The 18757-nt window shown below is 44.7% G+C and overlaps 1 protein-coding gene across 3 annotated transcripts in view; it reads left to right on the top strand.

Moving 5' to 3' along the window:
• The window catches only part of nlgn2a (neuroligin 2a), a 165510-nt gene that overhangs the window by 136345 nt on the left and 10408 nt on the right, over nt 1–18757 (top strand). For all 3 annotated transcript variants that reach the window (XM_076034040.1, XM_076034038.1, XM_076034041.1), the window contains one exon: nt 15993–16178. In XM_076034040.1, the coding sequence (XP_075890155.1) occupies nt 15993–16178 (186 nt within the window). The remainder of the gene's footprint in view (nt 1–15992; nt 16179–18757) is intronic.

Below are 18757 nucleotides of genomic sequence, written 5' to 3' on the forward strand. Positions count from 1 at the left end.
ATTTTTCCACTCACTGCATTCACTGCAATTTGAAAAGTTTTCTAGTATTTATTTTCCACACCAGGGAGCGGACACCGCTGCGGGCGCACATACTGTAGTTGACGGCACTGTAAATAGCATGCAGCTTCCCGCAGCCACGACTACAGTCCTGTCCCGGTGCATCAGTGCCCACAGCGGCGTGATATGCTAAAGAATGGCGCGTGGTGGGCCTCTGGCTGTGACGGTACCTGCTGGAGCCGCGTGTCCGCTGACCTCAGGTGCATGTGTCCCGTCCAGTGGAGCGCATGATTAGCAGCACCGCCGGCCATTCGTCTTGGTTGGAGGGGTGAGGTTGACAGCGCGTCGAGCTGGCCGGGCCTGCAGGATGTGACTGTGTCTCCATCCACTTGCCAACCGCACTCGCTCGCGCACGCACACACACACACACACACACACACACACACATTAACGTCAGCAGCAGGCCTGCAGGTTAATAGCTTTGACTCCTGTCCACTCCATCTCTCTCAGCCTTCGACTCTCCTCTTGTCACTCCTCTGTCCTCGTCAAGTGTTTACTCTCCGCGCTCATCTCTCTCCGGCCGCCGCACATCGTCCACGCGTGCAATCCAAACCCCCTCGTTAAATCGCCGTCTCTGTATTACCCCCCTGTATCAGTTTACCCTCCCCATCTGCCCTATACTCTCTTTTTTCCCCCCTCCGACTCTCTCCCGGCGTTGCACCTGGAGTCTGTGTTGCATATTCATGAGGGATGTGGCGAAGTGCTTGCCTCAGCATGAACACTGTCCCGAGAGTCAAGTTTGTTACGTGTCGACAGTACCAAAGAGAGGCGGGGGTGGGGGGAGTGGTAGCGTGAAAGGGGAGTGGCGGGAAAGCCAGGGAATGTTGGGAAGGAACACAGAAGATTTTAATTTTAAATTAGAAATTGATGGCAAAATTCTTTACGTCAGCAAACATTCAACACGTGTTTGGATTGATCTTTCGATTGAAGGCTCAATCAAAGAGAGAGGAGAGAAACAGAAAAAGAAAATTAATGGAAAAAACATGCAAAAAGAACCAGATGAAACAGACTGAACGAAAGGAAAAGAAAATGAGAATAAAAGAAAGAACACAACAACATGAAATTAACGCAAAAGACGGGAAGGCAAAACAAACAAACGGGAAGGAAAGACAGAGGAAGGGTAATAACAAGGGTGATGAGGAGGGGTTAAGAAAGTAGCAGGTTAGGTGGTGAAATCTGATTAGAGCAGTGATGGAATCAAAAGACGGTAATGAATGAGAAGACAATTAGTGACAGGACGGCGTCCGTCTCGGCGACCGCGGCGACGTACCACTTTTGGCCAGTTGCCAGGCAACGCTGCGCTTGCTCACGATGAGCCGACGTGACTCATCCATCGTGGAGGGGAAGTGCGGGGAGCCAATGTCAAACGGCTGCTCTCTGTCACACAAGCCGGCGGAAGGGCTGAGTAAACAGCGGAGGTTTGCGCTTGTGCGAGGGGCGACACGTCTCGGGTGACACGGAGAAGAAGAAGAAGAAGAAGAAGGAGAAGAAGAAGAAGAAGAAATTGGTGCGCCCACGTAGTGAGACCGCTTTTGTGCCGCCTGTGTTTCGCTCTCCCCTGAGCAAACACCTTGATAGAGAGCCACATGTGCTTCCACCTGTAGCTTGTGATAATATCATGATTTGTGTACACACACACACACACACACACACACACACACACACACACACACACACACACACACACTGCCAAACGAACTGGAGCTCTCAGAGGGGAAGGAGGGAGAAACGGGGGCCTCCAGCTGCTGCATCGGGAGCAGCAGATGAGAGGTGCAGGGCAGAAAGAGAAAGAAACATTAGGGAGCATCTGGCTGCTGCTCTCCGAAACATCTTTTTATTTTGTCAACAAAAGGCGCTGGGAGTTCACAGGGAGCAACTTTGATTCGGCGCAATTGGTTAACAGCAATTAATTTAACGCCAGAGTGACAATTCATTTTTCATCAAAGTGTCTTTGTCTGTATTTGGTTTTGTTTATTTTTTTTATGGAGTGGGTGATTCTGCTCTTCTTATGGACTCAGTGTTCCACTGCTGAAAATAGTCCCCTTCAAATGGTGTGTTTGCATTCTTTCATAGACTAACAGCTGCATCCAAACAGTTCTCCCATGCAGGTTACACTGCACACAAAGAGAAAAGAGTTCAATTTAAACAGTTTCATGTGATTCTTATGAAACAACACCATCGTTGCTCCTTGTACCATTACGTGGAACTTCATGTTTAATGAGCTTACCAGAGAGGCCGCGTTAAAGTCCCATATTTATTTGTGCAACACCTTTTATAATTTATTACCACATCAATGTGTCTGTTTATTTATTTATTTGCTCACATCTATATAGCATGTCGCTCATTAATTAGTCACTCGCTTGTTTACTTTGCCGAGTGTGTCTAAGCGTTACAACTTTCCAACTTCAAAATGCTTTTCTCTTGTGCTGGTATCCTCGAGGGATGGGTTTGAAATCTGCTTGCTTCAGAATTAAAAGTCGATGAGTGCCTCCTTGTCTTCTGAGTTGTGTGGTGGGGGTGGGGGGTGGCTTCAATTTCTCATCATTCCAGACTAGGGTTACAAATGGCAAAAGGAACACGGACGCGGCGAGGGTGTCGTCGCAAGGATGGATGCTCTGCTGCTCGGCGGTCACGCATCATTTACCAATATGTTGACTTTGTCTGACCTGTGATCCCACCACCCCCCCCCACCCCGAGTGGCATCGGACCGCGTCATTCAAGCCCTCAAGTATCATTCATCCTGCGGCGCTTCGGCCCGCCGCTCGTGACTGATGAACAAAAGAAAAACGACAGACAGATGAACAAGGGAGCCGACGCCGTCTGAGGGCCGGAGAGCGAGAGAGCGAAGGAGACGCAAACTATTAGCTCTCAAGAGCTTTATTACGCTCCTATCTGTCTGCATCACATCTGACGTTAAATGCTGCGTTCCGCGCCCGAGTCGTGTCGGCGGTTACTGATGGCAACACAAGCAGGAAGTCCTCAGTTGTGGCGGTCGGCCCTCTCAACCCACTGACTGGATACAAAGATGGACAGAGCATCTGGTTTCAAAAAGAAGGCCAACGTGCAAAAAAAAAAAAAAGAAAAAAAAAAACTACATTCTATCATTTGACCAACAGGGGTCGCCAAAAACTGTTGCTTAAAGTTTAGAAAAGACTGACTGTAAATACAGAGAAGAGCACGAAATACTTTACTTTACGAATTGATTCATTTCGCCTAAATCGGTTTTGTGTCCGATTTGGACACATGCTGCACTGACGCTCCAATTATTGCTCACCTTCTGTGGCAGCCACACATCCAAATATGGAATCATCTGCTTAAATAACAAACCGTTACGACCCGGCTCGCGAGGGAAATGGAAGTAACACAAAAGCCAGTTGTTAAAAGGCGAAGTAAGTTTTATTGTACCTTGAGGTCTGGCTGAGAGGGATAACTTTGATTGTGAAAACAATCTACACTGCAAAACAGGTATTCGCAAGCCAGTGGATAACGTCATGATGTCCACCTTTATATACAGTCAGTGTTTCAACCTAAGAGAAAAGATGCACTGAAAGTGACGGGAAGGAAGCTGTTTTAGTGTGTGTGTGTGTGTGTGTGTGTGTGTGTGTGTGCGTTTTGTCTCGTATTGATACTAATTTAAAGCTCATTGTTCCTGGCCTGTGTTGTCAGTCAGCCTGTATTGTGCTGCACCACTTCTTAGCATTTGAGTATCTTTGCTAAAAGCAAAGACGAGGAAGGAAGGCAGTTTTGCAAGTAAACACATCTTTTTCTGTGTGTATGTGTGTGCGTGCGTGCGTGCACGTGCGCATGTGTGTGGCAGAGAGAGAGCGAGAGAGAGAGAGAGAGAGAGAGAGAGTCTGCCATTAATGTAGCAGCCTAGCCTGTTAGAACTGTGCCACTACTTATTAATCAACCTGGCAGACAGACATTGGTGGTTACTGGCCCCTCTGCCTGCCAAATAGGGAACTGGCCCCACTCTGATAACTTTCAACACACTGCACCCACTGCTCTGAGGCTGCCAAATTAGGAGCAACTCTGGCTAAGATAAGTCTAATAGCCACACACTGCGGCAAGGTGATAGACTGCAGCAGGCCTAGGAGACGGATGGTTTAGGTTGGAGCTATGAGGCGGTGGAGGTAAAAGAGATTGTGGGAATAGGAGGAGGACGCGGGGGGAAAAACAGAAGAATCATGAGCTTCCCACTCTTGTATTTTCCCGGCAAGTCACAGCCTGCTGGGTTTTTAAAAACAAACTCGTCCCAGCCCGGATGCGAGAAGTATCCTTGCAGGGGGAAACTGCACATTGGCCCAGTGTCAATGTACGTTCAAAGCAGGGCCATTTCCTTGGCAGCACGGGAGGAAAAAATAAAAAAAGATGATGCGTATTCACTTCCTTCATATGCAAGTCCAGCAGGAGCAACGTCAAAGCCAATATTGACTGGCAAAATAACCGATCGCCCAAAGTGTGACTTTGCATGGGTCAGAAGATTTAATCCCTCCGCTCTGTGCCCAAATGTAAATAATTGCCAAAACCACAAGTGCAGCAGAATGGAATCTGGAAGTATGCGTTCCTTTTTTCCCCCCTCCTTTTTCTTGTTAATTCAGTTCCTTTCTGGTCTGCTAAACTTAAAGACCAGCGCCTGATGTTTGGTGAGTGTTTTGTGGTCTCCAGTGTAGCAAAGGAACCATTAAATGTGGTGTGAAAGGGAATGTTCCACTGAAAGGTTTCAGGTTTCCTTGCATTTACATTACATTTATGAGACCTGAATCACTCACTGGATTTGGACTGAATCTTTAATGTCAGTGGGTCTGTACATTTTCTGGCTCTAATTTTCACCTGCAAGACTGCAAAGAAAAAAATATCTCATGTATCCATCTGATCGAGAACCCTTATTTGACATATACACACACACACACACATATACATATGTATATATATACTGTAGTCACATTCATCAGTTTGTTGATGCTTCTTTTTGCCAGCTGCTGGTTTTCCATTGGTTGTGAGGTGTGAAATTTACGCCAAATGATTCGCCATCTTCTTGCTTAGGTCACTGTCTAACCCCTCGCGTACCTCGTGCCTCTTTGTCTGTAATGGGAGCTGATTGGTTACGCAATCCATTGCAAATTGAGACTGATGGAAAATATTTTCTCTTGGAGGCGTTATGGATTGGATATGAGATTTCCACATTGAAATCTGACAGATCCAGCTGCCTTACAAGGTTAGCTCTCCCAGTTCAAAGGCTGAGCTTAAGCCCCTGTTTGCTGCTGACCTATCAAGCATATCCAATAAGATTATGGGAGGCAGAGGAGCATGCACGTGAAGGTGAAGCCTTTCAGAGATATTATCTGGCTCCCAAAAGCACCGTCTGCACCAAGTCTTTCCTGTTGTACCTACTGACAAAACTGAAGGCCACTGAAATTCATATAGGGATATAGGTCTGCTCCTGCTCCTCAGTCTTCGTCATCATCTCATTTCACTGGGAACTGTTTATTTGATGCTTTAATCCCTTTTTACACTAAAAGCAAGAGTCAATTTGCATTTTCCACATTTCTGACCGTCACTCCACAATTTCATAAAACACATATTTCATAGTTATTATGAATTTAAAATAACAACATATTATATATTGCTGTTTATGTAATGTTTATTATATGTTGTATGTATATTATAACCTAGATTGATAGAATTTTCACGTCTAGAAACTATAGCATAGCAACAGACAGTGCTTATTGTACTGCTCGTCCACTTTTAAATGCCCGTGCTCTCATTAACTTTTACTATTTAGTATTCAGTCTTTCACTAGCAATGCTTACTACTATGACTTATTTATACTATTAAAAAAGGCAGTGCGCAGTGAGTGAAAATAGATGGTGAAATCCAGCCCGGTTACTTTTGATAACAATCTATTTCAGACGTGCTTTGACACACAGTGGTGTTGTTGAGCGCTGGCGCCTGCACAAAGCTCCAGAACTGCATGAGGTCCATTTCACTGAATTGAAGTGAAGGCACAAAACTGGATGCCAGATAACTGAGAGAGCGGTGCAACATTGTAGAAACTGATGAAGACTGGCCCATCACAATACACTCTGTACTGCTGCCAGGCAGCTTCTCTCTCATTGTGCCTCCTCACCAGACACATAGTGCAGCTTTGTGTGTTTGAAGAGTCAAGTAACTTCATTCATTTCTCCTTGAATTTTTCTGCTGGCCAGTTCTTCCCTCTCCATTAACCAGCCAGCTACAGTGATAAGTGGGTTGTTTTGACATGTATAACTTTCTCATACTCTGGGATACAGACAGCTCTATTGTGCATAGCCTGCAATGTCCATGAACAGCATAGCTATTACAGTACACAGTATGCTATGAACCTAAAATACTGGATTTAAATGCAAGCCAGGCCTTTTGATTTGAAAACTATTTTGCTTTTAATTTCTAATGTACACATATGTATTACAGGGTCAGTTGTTCCGATCATAATTGTTCAACTGGGTGCTATTAAATTGCTAAATCATTAATTAAAAAATAATTGGACACTTATCTCAATTGGTGCGCACTACAGGAAGTAGTTCAAGTTGCAACAGGGGAGTCCCAGGTTGGTCTGTCTTTGTTTTTTCTCTCTCTTACACACACACACACACACACACACACACACACACACATGCACTGCCGATGATCCGGGGAGCTGTTGTTCGAAGCAGCCAAATGTTAGCGATTTCACCGGCTGGGTTCACCCCACAGGACAGATAAATCTCATGCTGGAGAGGAGCGTCTGCACCTTCCTCCTCTTTTAGAGTCATTTCATTCAGGGCATTACCACCGTGCATTCGGAACAATGAGCGATATGACAGAACACCCAGGCGCAAATCACAGCACTGACAAAAACAGTGTTATCTGGCTTTGCACAGGGGAGCAAAGTTGCTGTTGTTGTTGTTGTTGTTTTCCCATTTGGATGTGATGGTGCGTAGAGTGCAGACAGGAGCGCGGCTGAGAGAGAATAAAGCTGTTAGTGCCGTTGTTTTGCTCCTGTTACATTCTGAATAAGTTGATTGTAGTAGCTTTTGAATACCTTTGACTCTGTCACGCATGTGCCCTTAAACATTCATTTGCCATAAAGGATATTACTGGATCTTCTTATTCCTTCCTGTACATTTAAAGGATATCTCAACTAACATATATTATCTTGATATTAGACAATCTATTTGCAAAAGATATGTGTTTGGCTGCTTCAAATTGACGCATTCTTACAATACTGTTATTGGATATAATATCGACCTCTTTAAGAGAAGGGAGACAATATAATATTTATGCTCATAGTGCAATACAGCGACTGGGCTGTATAAAGACACAACGCAACACTCATCCACACACAAGAACGTAAACCCATCACTTATACCATAATTATGATCCATCATATTTTAGGTTGCATGTACATTCTGTTGCACACACCCACACGCCTGTCGTGTTTTCTCAAGGGAAAGTTGTACCTCCTACTTGAGTTTATCAGCAAACCACAAACCCTGTTTACAACCTGTCGGATTGTTGCCCGTTCAGTAGGGTGGATCAGCTGTCCCCACGATCTCGCCTCCTCTTTGATTTACAGAAACAACCTGGGATGCAGGTGACACGGTGATGCAGTAGTGTTCAATCTGTGTGGAGTTTGCACGTTCTGGCTGTTTCTCTCCAGGTTCTTCCTGGCTGCCTTCCACAATCCAAAAACATGCATGTGAGGTGAATTGGGAACTCTAAATTGACCGTAGGTGTGTATGACAGTGGCGCTTTGGAATAAAGAACATAATGTTTTTACAGACACTAACCACTCTCAGTCGTGACACTGGTCATCTTTGTATTCCTGCTTATAGATGTGACCTTGAAAGGTTGCAGGCTGATCCAGTGTCTCGCAAAATTCTACAGTCTCATTTGTATTAATCTGAAGTTGCTGTGCCTCCCCCCAATCCGCAAAGGGATTTGTTTTTCATTTTGCCAGCAGTCAAACATTGTCATCAGAAAATTTCATTAGGTGTTGATTTGGCTCAGAGGCAACAAAGTAATTTATGTAGAACATGAACATAAAAGGTGAGCAGACACCGTCTCAGTTGTGTACTGTTGTGTCTGAAAGACCAAAATTAAACTCATATTGTTAGATACTTGTTAGATACTTTGTCCTTTCAATGTTGATATAAAGTACACATATACAGTTAAAGGAACAATTTTCATTTGTCACAAAGTTTATGACGTTAGCTGTCTTCAATACATTATCATGGAATACGCTTTCATGAGTTTATTGTTAGTCACCATATAAAGAGTTAAATTATTTATGGTCCAGATTTATTTTTTTTATGCCATTTCACTGCTACAAAAATTTAGTTGACATCGTTGTTACTGTTGTTGTTGTTGTTGTTGTTGTTGTTGTTGTTGTGCGTGTATTTTAATGAATAGAGCACATTCCAAACATTGTCCCTATCATAGATAAGATTTCAGTAGTTCATTATAAGCAACTCATGTGTGTGTGTGTGTGTGTGTGTGCGTGCTTGCGTGCGACACAACCCAGCAGACACTTGTGTGTGTGATGAACAGTTGGAGAGGATGACTGCTCAGTGAAGTGAAGAGTTTCCCTCCATCCTCTTGTCAGGCAAAAGTCAGACTGCTAATCTCCTCAAAATGAAGCTCGAGATTTACACACACACACACACACACACACACACACACACACACTCACACATGTGTTTCTCCGACAGCAATATTCCAAGACTGAAGACATTCGACTGCGCTGATGTTGTCACCATCACATTTTATCGTGCCATTTGCATATTTTAATTGCGCTGCCCTGGAAAGAGGAAAACATTAGGCATCCTCCCCTGTAATGTTATTTTGCTTTTGATTCTTTGGTTGAGAATTAGCAGTGTTGTAGGTCTGTCATCAGTCATTCAGGAGAGCTTGGAGCTTTGCCGTGTAGACACTCCCCCAGTGTGAGTCCTGACCCTGAGAGGTGAGGCGAAGGTCAGCAGCTGAATCAAGGGCCCAGCAAATTGGAAAAAAAAAAAAATCCAAGTTGGCGGCCCCTTTAATCAGACATGTCTGCCTTGAAACTTGTAGGGCTGAGGCCTTCTGTTTACCCAGGACCCAGTTCATTACAAACCATCTCTATCATTCATTTAAAAACTGGATAATGGGATCATCTTTTTAAAAGTTCCTCACACGAAAACAACCCGTCAACTCAAAATAAAGCCAAAGTATAAATTATTCCTAGATAAATAGAGGAACCAAGTTCCGATGTGGCATTCTGGTTGTATCCGGCGCCATGCAAAGCAAGTGCTGCTCGTTGAGGAGCTGCAGTATCTAGGCCAACCCAGCACAGGCTCCGTTTGAAGTATTGCAGCATTTTGCCAGCACGTAGTGGAATAGTAGAGGCCTTCTTTTAGCCCCAGAGATACTTTCACACACACGCGCACACACACACACACACACACACACACACACACACACACACACACACACACACACACACACACACACACACACACACACATTCACGTTCACAGATCCACAAACATTTAGATTTAATATAAAATAACATGAGGCTTTAAATGAGGCTTTAAAGCTTTAGTGTAGAAATGCGCATTTGGAGACACTTGTGAGTACACAGCTAGTGTTTATCTGTTTATTTGTTTGATTTATTAATTTTTTTGCCATTGTTTGCTTTGCTCAGAAAAATCCAACCACTGCACAGCAGCAGCCACTGCTTGAGGGTCCATGGACGGCAGTCCTGGGGTTCATTAGCTCCTGTGTCCCACCTTCTCAGGCCCTCTGCCTCTCTTCCTTTTTATCTCCTTCACCTCATGGCTCATTGAACGTAATTTACTGTGGGGTTCGACAGACATGCATGGCATAATTCAATTTGGGTTTGAATTCATATTCATGGCGACTTGCGTCGACTCCAGTCACAACATGCTTTGCGGGACTAAATCCATCCTAACCAATCCTATCTATCTTGTCGAGGGCAGCTCCAGCTGGTTGTTGCTCTTTGTTCCTCCAAATTGGTTGTGGGTCAAGCAAACCATGCATAAGTGAATAGGTTCGATTCATTGTCAGGAACTGCATGTCAATAATTTGCTCTCCTCCATTCCCATTTCCTCATTTTTTTAATTAAATCACAAAATAGTAGCCTGAATTCACAGATGTGTAGCGTAAAAATAAGAGAACTGCGGTCAAATATTGCTGTAGGCTTCTTTAGATTCATCACTCACCTTTTTACACCAATATAATGAAGATCTCCTGATTGGTGTGTTGTTTATTATATATATATATATGTATGTATATATATATATGTGTGTATATATATATATACATTATTATTATTATTATTATTATTACATTTATTATTATTACTGTACAAATCTTCACCTTTGTTTTTAGTTCATTTTTTTTTCTTTTGTAATAACAACTCATTGAATACACAAAACTGAAGTAAATAAAACAAACAGTAAATTTTGAAATTATTCATCAACACACGGGATCATTAAAACGTGGGACGTGATGTTAAAAACTGTCCATTATGCCAAAGATGGTGTGGACTCACATGATGTTTGCCTTGATGTTAAGAGTGGCATGGGAGATTCTTTAGAGTGGGATCAGATGTCAATTTCGGCACACATCTTCAGTTGTGTTCCTCTGAATCAGGGGGTGTTTTCACAGCAACCTCGTTTATGTAAGTTTCCGCTTGTGCCGCATATAACACACACATACAGCGATCACATCCATGAGGGGTTTTCTATCTTTTTCCACTTGGTTTCGCTTCCCTAAACGAATTTAAACAATTACTGCAGCTTTGTCTGAGTGCTACCCAGACATCCACACACCCACACACACACACACACACACACACACACACACACTACGCCATACGTGGTGTCAGCTCTGGCCCACGGTACCCCCATTTCACCCGCCATTACCCGCTGACTGGGGAGAGGGGCTCCCCTCAGGGACAGTATATCCAAAGGGAGCCCAGTGATGGATAAACAGGGGGAGGCTGAGGAGGATGAGGGAAACACAAAAAAACAGGGAGACATCAGAGGGAAGCTCACACACACACGCGCACACACATACACACACACACACACACACACACACAAAGGCTTGTGATGATGTGAGGTTGATCTGGCCAGTGAGCCGTTGTTCCTCCAGGCTGTAAAAGTGTTCACAGGGCAACAAAATCTGATCGATAGTCGCACACCAACACTCTGTTAAGACTCTAGTTAAAGGAAGAGGAGAGAGAGAGACGCCCTTTTTTTTTTTTTTTGGAATCGCACAGTGCACTCTCCATGTGCACAGAGATGGCCAGGATCTTACTTCCTCTCAGCGTCGGTACCTTTGTGAGTCATTCTGCCTCTCTCATCCACTCTCATCCTTCTGTTCTGTCATCGCCTCGCTGTGTGTGTCTGAGCGCACGTTTCCCCGCATCCCTCTGACACATTTGGACCGCCTTGTGACAAAAAGAATAACAATCAGGCTCTGCGGTGCTCAACACACACACACGCACACACACACACACACACATGAACCTGCATGTCCAGATTGAGACTCTGGGAAGCACTTGTATGCACATGGCTATGCTCTGCTGGGAGCTGGCCTGGTTTTCGAGTGTCTACACTCACACAAACACACACTATCTTCCACGCAAACACACCATCTTCCCCTCTCCCTGCTGTTGCTCTGTCTCCCTGTTGATTTGCTGCGCAGCGAGTGCAGTGCGACAATGCGCAGCACGAAAAGAGATCAAAACTCAATTACATTTCTACATAAATGCACACAGTTTGAACCTAGATTGCTCTAAACAGAAGCAAATGAGTGGCGGCATTTAAAGGAGCCTGCACAGTTGAGTCTGCTAAAGTTGCCTTGTGTTAGATCATCATTTTCTGAAATTATAACTGCTTCAAAATAGAAGAAATCTCAGACTGTTCAAATGCAGAACATACAATAAAAAGGTCCAACTGAACTGAGGAAACACCCGAAGTGAGACAAAATGAAGGCATAAAATGTAATATTGGCAAGTAGTCAAAATGATTAATAGTAGAAAATTAAAGGCAGACGGTAGAATTTAAAAAATGATAAAAAAAAAATATAACAATACTAAAAGCTAATGATAAACAAACAAGCTAGATATGTTAATAGTTGAAAAGAGAAAGAATACAAATCTTGAGGTAAGTTTTAATAATGAAAAGTCTGCCTTTTCATATGTAAATTCTAAAATTTATAAAAGCAAACGACATTATGAACTCCACACTGTTTTATGAGGTTGTTCCCCTGACGTCTGTAAAGATGCCTAATGAGTTTTCAGTTTGGACAGTGAATAATTAAAAGGCCACTCCTCAAGTAACTGCAGTCGCCAGTTCAATGCTTTTAATTTGAGAGACTTGATAACGAGTCATCAATAAACACACAGAATACAAAATTGTGCAATCACGCTGATCATTTTTTGGGATTTTCCTATTGTCCTGCATCCAAAGCGGTTTCTCCTACTCTTCTCTGATCATACAATATGGAGCCGACAGGGTGACGGAGGTCCACTTCGGGATGGGTGACACGCAGGGTGACGTAGGCTTTTTGATCGTAACAATTCGCACATTACCATTTCAATCAGTCAATCATCAACTGTTTACAGGGTGCTAAATCAAAGCGTTTCAAAGCGGATTTTTTCAATTGTGGCAAGGCGAAGAGGGCCCAGGCGGGCTTGGAACCCCAGACTCCCAGATAATAGCCATGCACGCTAACCAGTCGGCAAAAGGGAAATCCCCTTGGCCCAAGTAGCCAGGGCACATGATCAACTGGAGGCATAGTGACAGGATCCTCAACTGTCACACGATCAAAAGCAAAACCAAGCCATCCCTCCCGATCAGACATGAAGCGTCTGTGCCAGGACGAAAAAAGATTCCCCAGTGGGAAGAAACCCAGAGCAGACCCCGACCGTGGAGGACGGACACCTGCTTTGACCGGCTGGGATGAAAAGGAAATACAAATGAGGCAGAGACAGAGTGGCAGACAGGTCAGGGAGAGTCGCAGCAGGAATGTTTAGGGTGATCTATAAAGTTATCATTGCATATTAACTAGTAAAGTTTTCATAGTCAATGTTTTTTAAGATATATTGATGATCTGATGTTGTCTTTGTGCAAGCAGGTGCTTTTATTCACCTTTTAGAAGAGCTGGCTACAATTCAATTCGGTGTGTGTGTGTGTGTGTGTGTGTGTGTGTGTGTGTGTGTGTGTGTGTGTGTGTGTGTGTGTGTGTGTGTCTGATGCATTATTTATGGGCTCGGAGCGGCCCACATCTGTCGCTTCTCCGGACGAAGCGCGCGCTCCCTCTGATCGACAATGATGGCGCCGCCATCAGCGAGGAGAACTGCGCGACACACGCACACCTAATTTGCATTGTGCGCGAGGCGCAGTTCAGCCGCCGTGCTGAGCATTCACGCCGTCGCGCACAAGCGATAATGACGCGGACAGCGACGCGCTGGCCCATTGATGCCTGAGCACAAACAACAAACGCACGTAGGCAGTCAACCTGCGCTGCGCGAGCGTCTGTCAGCGCAAGTCTGAAGGTCCTCTGAAGTCTCACGCGGGGGAGTCGTGCACGTGTGCGGCCAATGGGAGAAGACGAGATGAGGAAGAAGATATTTGCATTACTGCTCCGTGTTGGATGCATTCACGTGTGTGTGTGTGTGTGTGTGTGTGTGTGTGTGTGTGTGTGTGTGCCCGCGCGCGCGCGCGCGCGCATGTGTGTAGCAGGAGAGAAGAAATGGAGACAGTCTTCTCTGTAGTGTCAGCCTTTGATCAGCGTGCCTGTGCCGCGCGTGTGTGTGTGTGTGTGTGTGTGTGTGTGTGTGTGTGTGTGTGCGTTTGTGTGTGTGCGTGCGTGCGTGTGCGCGGTGTCTTGGAGGGAGGATGAAACACTGTGCCTCTATCCGGGACGTACAGAACACCCACTATCCTCTCCAGCTCCTTCCCTCTCTCTCTCTCTCTCTCTCTCTCTCTGTCTCTCTCTCTATCTCTCTCTCTCTCTTCCTCTCCCTCTGTGTCTCTCAGTCTCTCGCCCTCCTACCACCGTTCTTTACCACAGCCATTTTAGAGGCTATTCATGCCGAGCCGCGCTTTCATCTTGCATCGCTGCGTTTTAACCAGCTCCTCTGGCTTTTTAGAGGGCGCTTTTTTATATGTATCACATTATAAAGGAGGAGGTGAGCTGGTTAGAGTCCCCTGGACACAGTGTGAAGGTGCAGGAGTGACAGTGGCTGAGGTTGTGACAGGTAACCAAGATGCTCTGTCCAGACTCTGACCTCTCTCCTCAGTGTTTTAATGTCGCCAGAGATTCAACAGATAACGACAGCAGTGACGTAACAATGCAAAGCCAGACAGAAAACATGTTTATCTTCCCTGTCTGCACAGTCCTGAGTGTTTTTTTCTATTCTGTTTTCCCCAATACTGACAGAATAGAAGACAATGATGTTTACTGCTGGGAAACACTGTTGAAAAATGCACCATATCTTTAAATCAAACCTTTAAAATTCCAACAAGATGCAGTAATTTCCAAGCATTCTGTATGGGCGTGCTGAACAGAAATTGCTGTATAAAGAATGCTGATTTATACTAAAATGTTCCGCACTTCAAGTTTAATTAATGGCCTTATAAGCATAATTGGAAATGCTTCCTATATTGCTAATTACAGTAGGGCATCAGACAGCATGCCTGGTTTAATCAGTGCACTTATGTACAGAGGTATATATATGCGTTCAGATAGATAGATAGATAGATAGATAGATAGATAGAATATGGGACCGAATCGAAAAATTATGGAACCTAATTTTAACCATCTTTTTAGTTAGTGCTGCTTTTATAATATGCATACATTTACATTACATTTTACATTATACATTTTTAAAAAAAAAACCCTGCTGTTACTGTCACGACTGCTGTCTTTACATTAGACACTCCCAACTTCTACTGAGCCTTCATCAAGTCTGCGGAGCAACAGCCATGGAGCAAAAGCTCATAGTGGCTATAAATAGTAAAGCTCAGCAGTGGCGCTTTCAACAGACAGCATTCTGCTGTCTACAGGTGTTGAACCTCCACTGTATAGGAGCTAATCTATGACCTTTTCTGTGCACCCCACCTTAATAAAGCTCTCATTAGGAGTCCCATTAGGATGTGAGAGGTTCCTCGTTAATGGGCACTTAAGTTGAAAAGATTCAGGTCTTTGGTGGAACAATCGAAGGTGCCCGGCACTAATCATCAGATGCAAATGTCAGCTTGCGACAGAGAGGCTGAGCTGTGATCACAGAGCTCGCAAGGAAGTGTCTTATGGAGACGCTGCGAGGGGGACTCTGTAATTTACTGATCAATAACAGAGATTTGACCTTAGGCTAGCACCTCAGAACATCAAAGGGAAGAAAATCCTTTGACTGAGCAGATCAGTGTCAGACTAATAATTCATCTCCTGACAGCAGTGTGTGTACAGGGGAGGCGTAACCCAACATTCATATGCATTAACCAATTGTAGGGCCGATGGAAAAGCATTCTTTCCTCAAAATGTACACAAAGTACCTAGCAATTGTCATATTTTTCAGATCGCCTACTGTATTTTTTTTCGACGGGCACACTTCCTTCATGGACTGCACAGTGGTCACCCTCTCTGCACCATTTCATGGGGCAAACACCAGAAAGAGTCCAGCTGAAAAAGCAATTTTCACCTCTTGTCCTTTTTCCTTTTCTCCGCGTGCCTTCTGTCAGCGGCGGCTGATGAGGGATGCTGTTGCACAAACACACCAGGCTGGTCCTCCCTGTTCTCTCTCAGCCAGGAGCTGATTTACAGGTCACGGCAGGAGACATTTTCCCAATGAATCTGGCCATCTGGTCTAAAACGTCTCCTCCTCTTGTCTTTTACGTGTCCAGGTTTCCTCAGCACCGGTGATCAGTCGGCAAAGGGGAACTATGGCCTTCTGGACCAGATCCAAGCCCTGCGCTGGCTCAACGAGAACATCGGCCACTTTGGCGGAGACCCCGAGAGGATCACCATCTTCGGTTCCGGGGCCGGGGCCTCCTGCGTCAACCTCCTCATCCTTTCACACCACTCAGAGGGTAATGAAGACAGTTTTGTTTGTTTTCTTGATATTAGCTTCTTTACGGCATTTTCACAGCACTCAAGCAAAACTAATTTCATTAAATAGTACGAGCAGCTTTCATTGACTGTATAATTGCTCCTTCAGTGAACCTGTGGCAGGCCGCTACTTCAGTGTTTATCTCTTTCCTCCCGCTAATGCTTAAATTTATTCTATTTATACATTCAGAAAACGTATTTTCATTTTCAAAAAAGCTGTTTGAAAACAACATTTGACACACGCCTGCACACCTTGTCAGGGATTCATGTAACACTTGCCAACCAGTAGACTTTAGCAAGAAACTGGTACGGTTGATCCAGTTAAGTCCCATTTAGTGTGACAGAGCCTCTCCACCAGGCAGAGTAGGAAGCAGTTCTCATCCTGTCTCACCTCAAATGTAAATTTCCAAATCAGTAAGACAAAAATACCACTGAAAAATTCCAATATAGCATCGATTATATCAACCTCCAACATGCAATCACACCAAAACAAAACACCACGGGCAATGACCCCAGTGTCAGAGAGCATTACAATTCTATTCTACCACTTCACTTCTGACCTTTTGTGAAGACACAGAAGTCCACAGTGAATTAAATAGTACAGAAAAACACATCAATAAAGACCACAAGACAAACAGAAACTCAGTTTGAAATGGGTTGTTGGCAAAAAGTTCTCGTCTTCTAATGGGGGTCAGAAGGACGTTCAGCTTCTCAGTCCTCAGAGGAAGCCGCTGCTTGGTCCGTGAACTGATGAATGTAAGCAAGTCAAGGTGTGTTCCAGGTGGCGTCCTTTATCTGCTGCGTGGCGGGATAAACGACGCGCCGACGTGGCTCCGTGTCACTTGGTGCGCCAACCTCAGGCGGCGTTAGCGCTCCCGCACGACGCAGCGGCGGCGGCTCTACCTCTGCGGAGGGAAAAAGCCCCTGCATCCATCTGACCCGGTGCTCCCAATTACCGATAACACACCCCGAGGGCCGAGTGTTAACACTGCCGCACCAAAAGAGGGAGAGAGGCAGAGAGGCCCGCGGACCAATTGACTTTGATCTGAATTGAGATCAGTGCGGCGGCGACCCGCAGCTGAGCAGTCGTGCACTCGCCACCTTTGATCGCGAAGCCGTCCTCCTCAGATCACAGCTTCTCTGTTCCCTCAAATGCCCCTCCCTGCAACGTTATTGGCCCTTTCATTGGTTTTGCGCGCAAAAACTGCAAAAGACAGACGCTGGGGAAGCGGAAATGTTGCAGAAATCACAGGATTTAGATGGAGGGGATGTTCACACAGCCACGATCGTCTCCATCACAGCTCCACGTCTGTGTGTGTTTGTGTGCATGTGCATGTGTAAGTGTGTGTCTGTGTGTGTGTGTGTGTGTGTGTGTGGGGCGCGCCCAGCAGACATCTGACACGTCTACAACTTTGACGCGTCTGTGCGGATCAGCCGCGAGAACAAATGTGGTGCCATGGAAATGTTGAGTGCGATGCCGCCGGGTGTCTGCTGCCTTGTCACCGTGTCTGTTCTACGCCAAACGTTTTGATCACCCCTGATGTCTGTGTCGCCTTCATGTCAACGCAAGCTGCGAGCTTCATAAACTGACGTTGTTTTTTTGTTGTTGTTGTTGTTGGGTTTGTTTGTTTGTTTTTACCGTTGTACATCATACGTAAGCAGCGTCAGTCACCGTGTGTTAGTGTCTTGTAAAGGGGCAGAAACAGGGGCTGTTAAGCCACTTACAGTCAACTCTACAAAATGTAAGCCTCTCTAAACTCATCTGTGGTTTTAGGGGGTAACGACTACTTCTCGCTAAAGTCACATACAAGACGTAAAAAGTCGTGCGGAGCCAGAGACAAACCTAATTTACAAACAATGAGTCATATGACTGCATTGAAGCTAAGTAGCTAAAACCTTTCATTGTGTCTGATGATGATTGTTATCATTAGGTAGTAGTAGTCACAGAAGAAGAAGAATGTCTTTATTTATCCCACATTGGTGAAATTTGCATTGTTACAGCAGCATATACAGTGCATAGACTGAATTGAAAAGAAATAAAGAAATATAATAAATATACAAATGATTTACCTATCTAAATAACCTGTAGTAAAAATGTAGTAAAACCTGTACCTGTAGTAAAATGTTGTGGTTTAAAAGTGCTTTTTTTACTTAGTGCAGTTATACAGCAGTTATACAGTAGTTCCAGTAGTTGTAGTTGTAGTTGTAGTAATACTGGTGGACTGGAAGAGGATAAAACTAGCTATTCTTGCCTGCTGTAAGAGTTAAAAAAATTGTGCAATCCTACATTTGACATGATGTGCTGACTTTGCGCTTTCTCTGTCCAGAAGCCAGCAGCCAAACAGTCAGGCACTCTAATTAAATCATAATTTTTTTTCACGGTAGCTTTACTTTGGCAGCAGAGGGACTATAATGAGGGGAAATGCCTGTACTAACCCTCCCCCCCGCCCTGCCCCGCCCCACCCCACCCCACCCTACCCCATGTCTCCTGTTGCTGACAGCCAACCCCCTCACACTGCCACCTGTCCATGCTCATGCCTCAGCTTTGTCATCACCCCAT

Source organism: Nelusetta ayraudi, unplaced genomic scaffold (genome assembly GCF_046127955.1).
Source record: "Nelusetta ayraudi isolate G7.1 ecotype Tasmania unplaced genomic scaffold, CSIRO-AGI_Nayr_v1 ptg000042l, whole genome shotgun sequence".
Taxonomy (NCBI): Eukaryota; Metazoa; Chordata; class Actinopteri; order Tetraodontiformes; family Monacanthidae; genus Nelusetta; species Nelusetta ayraudi.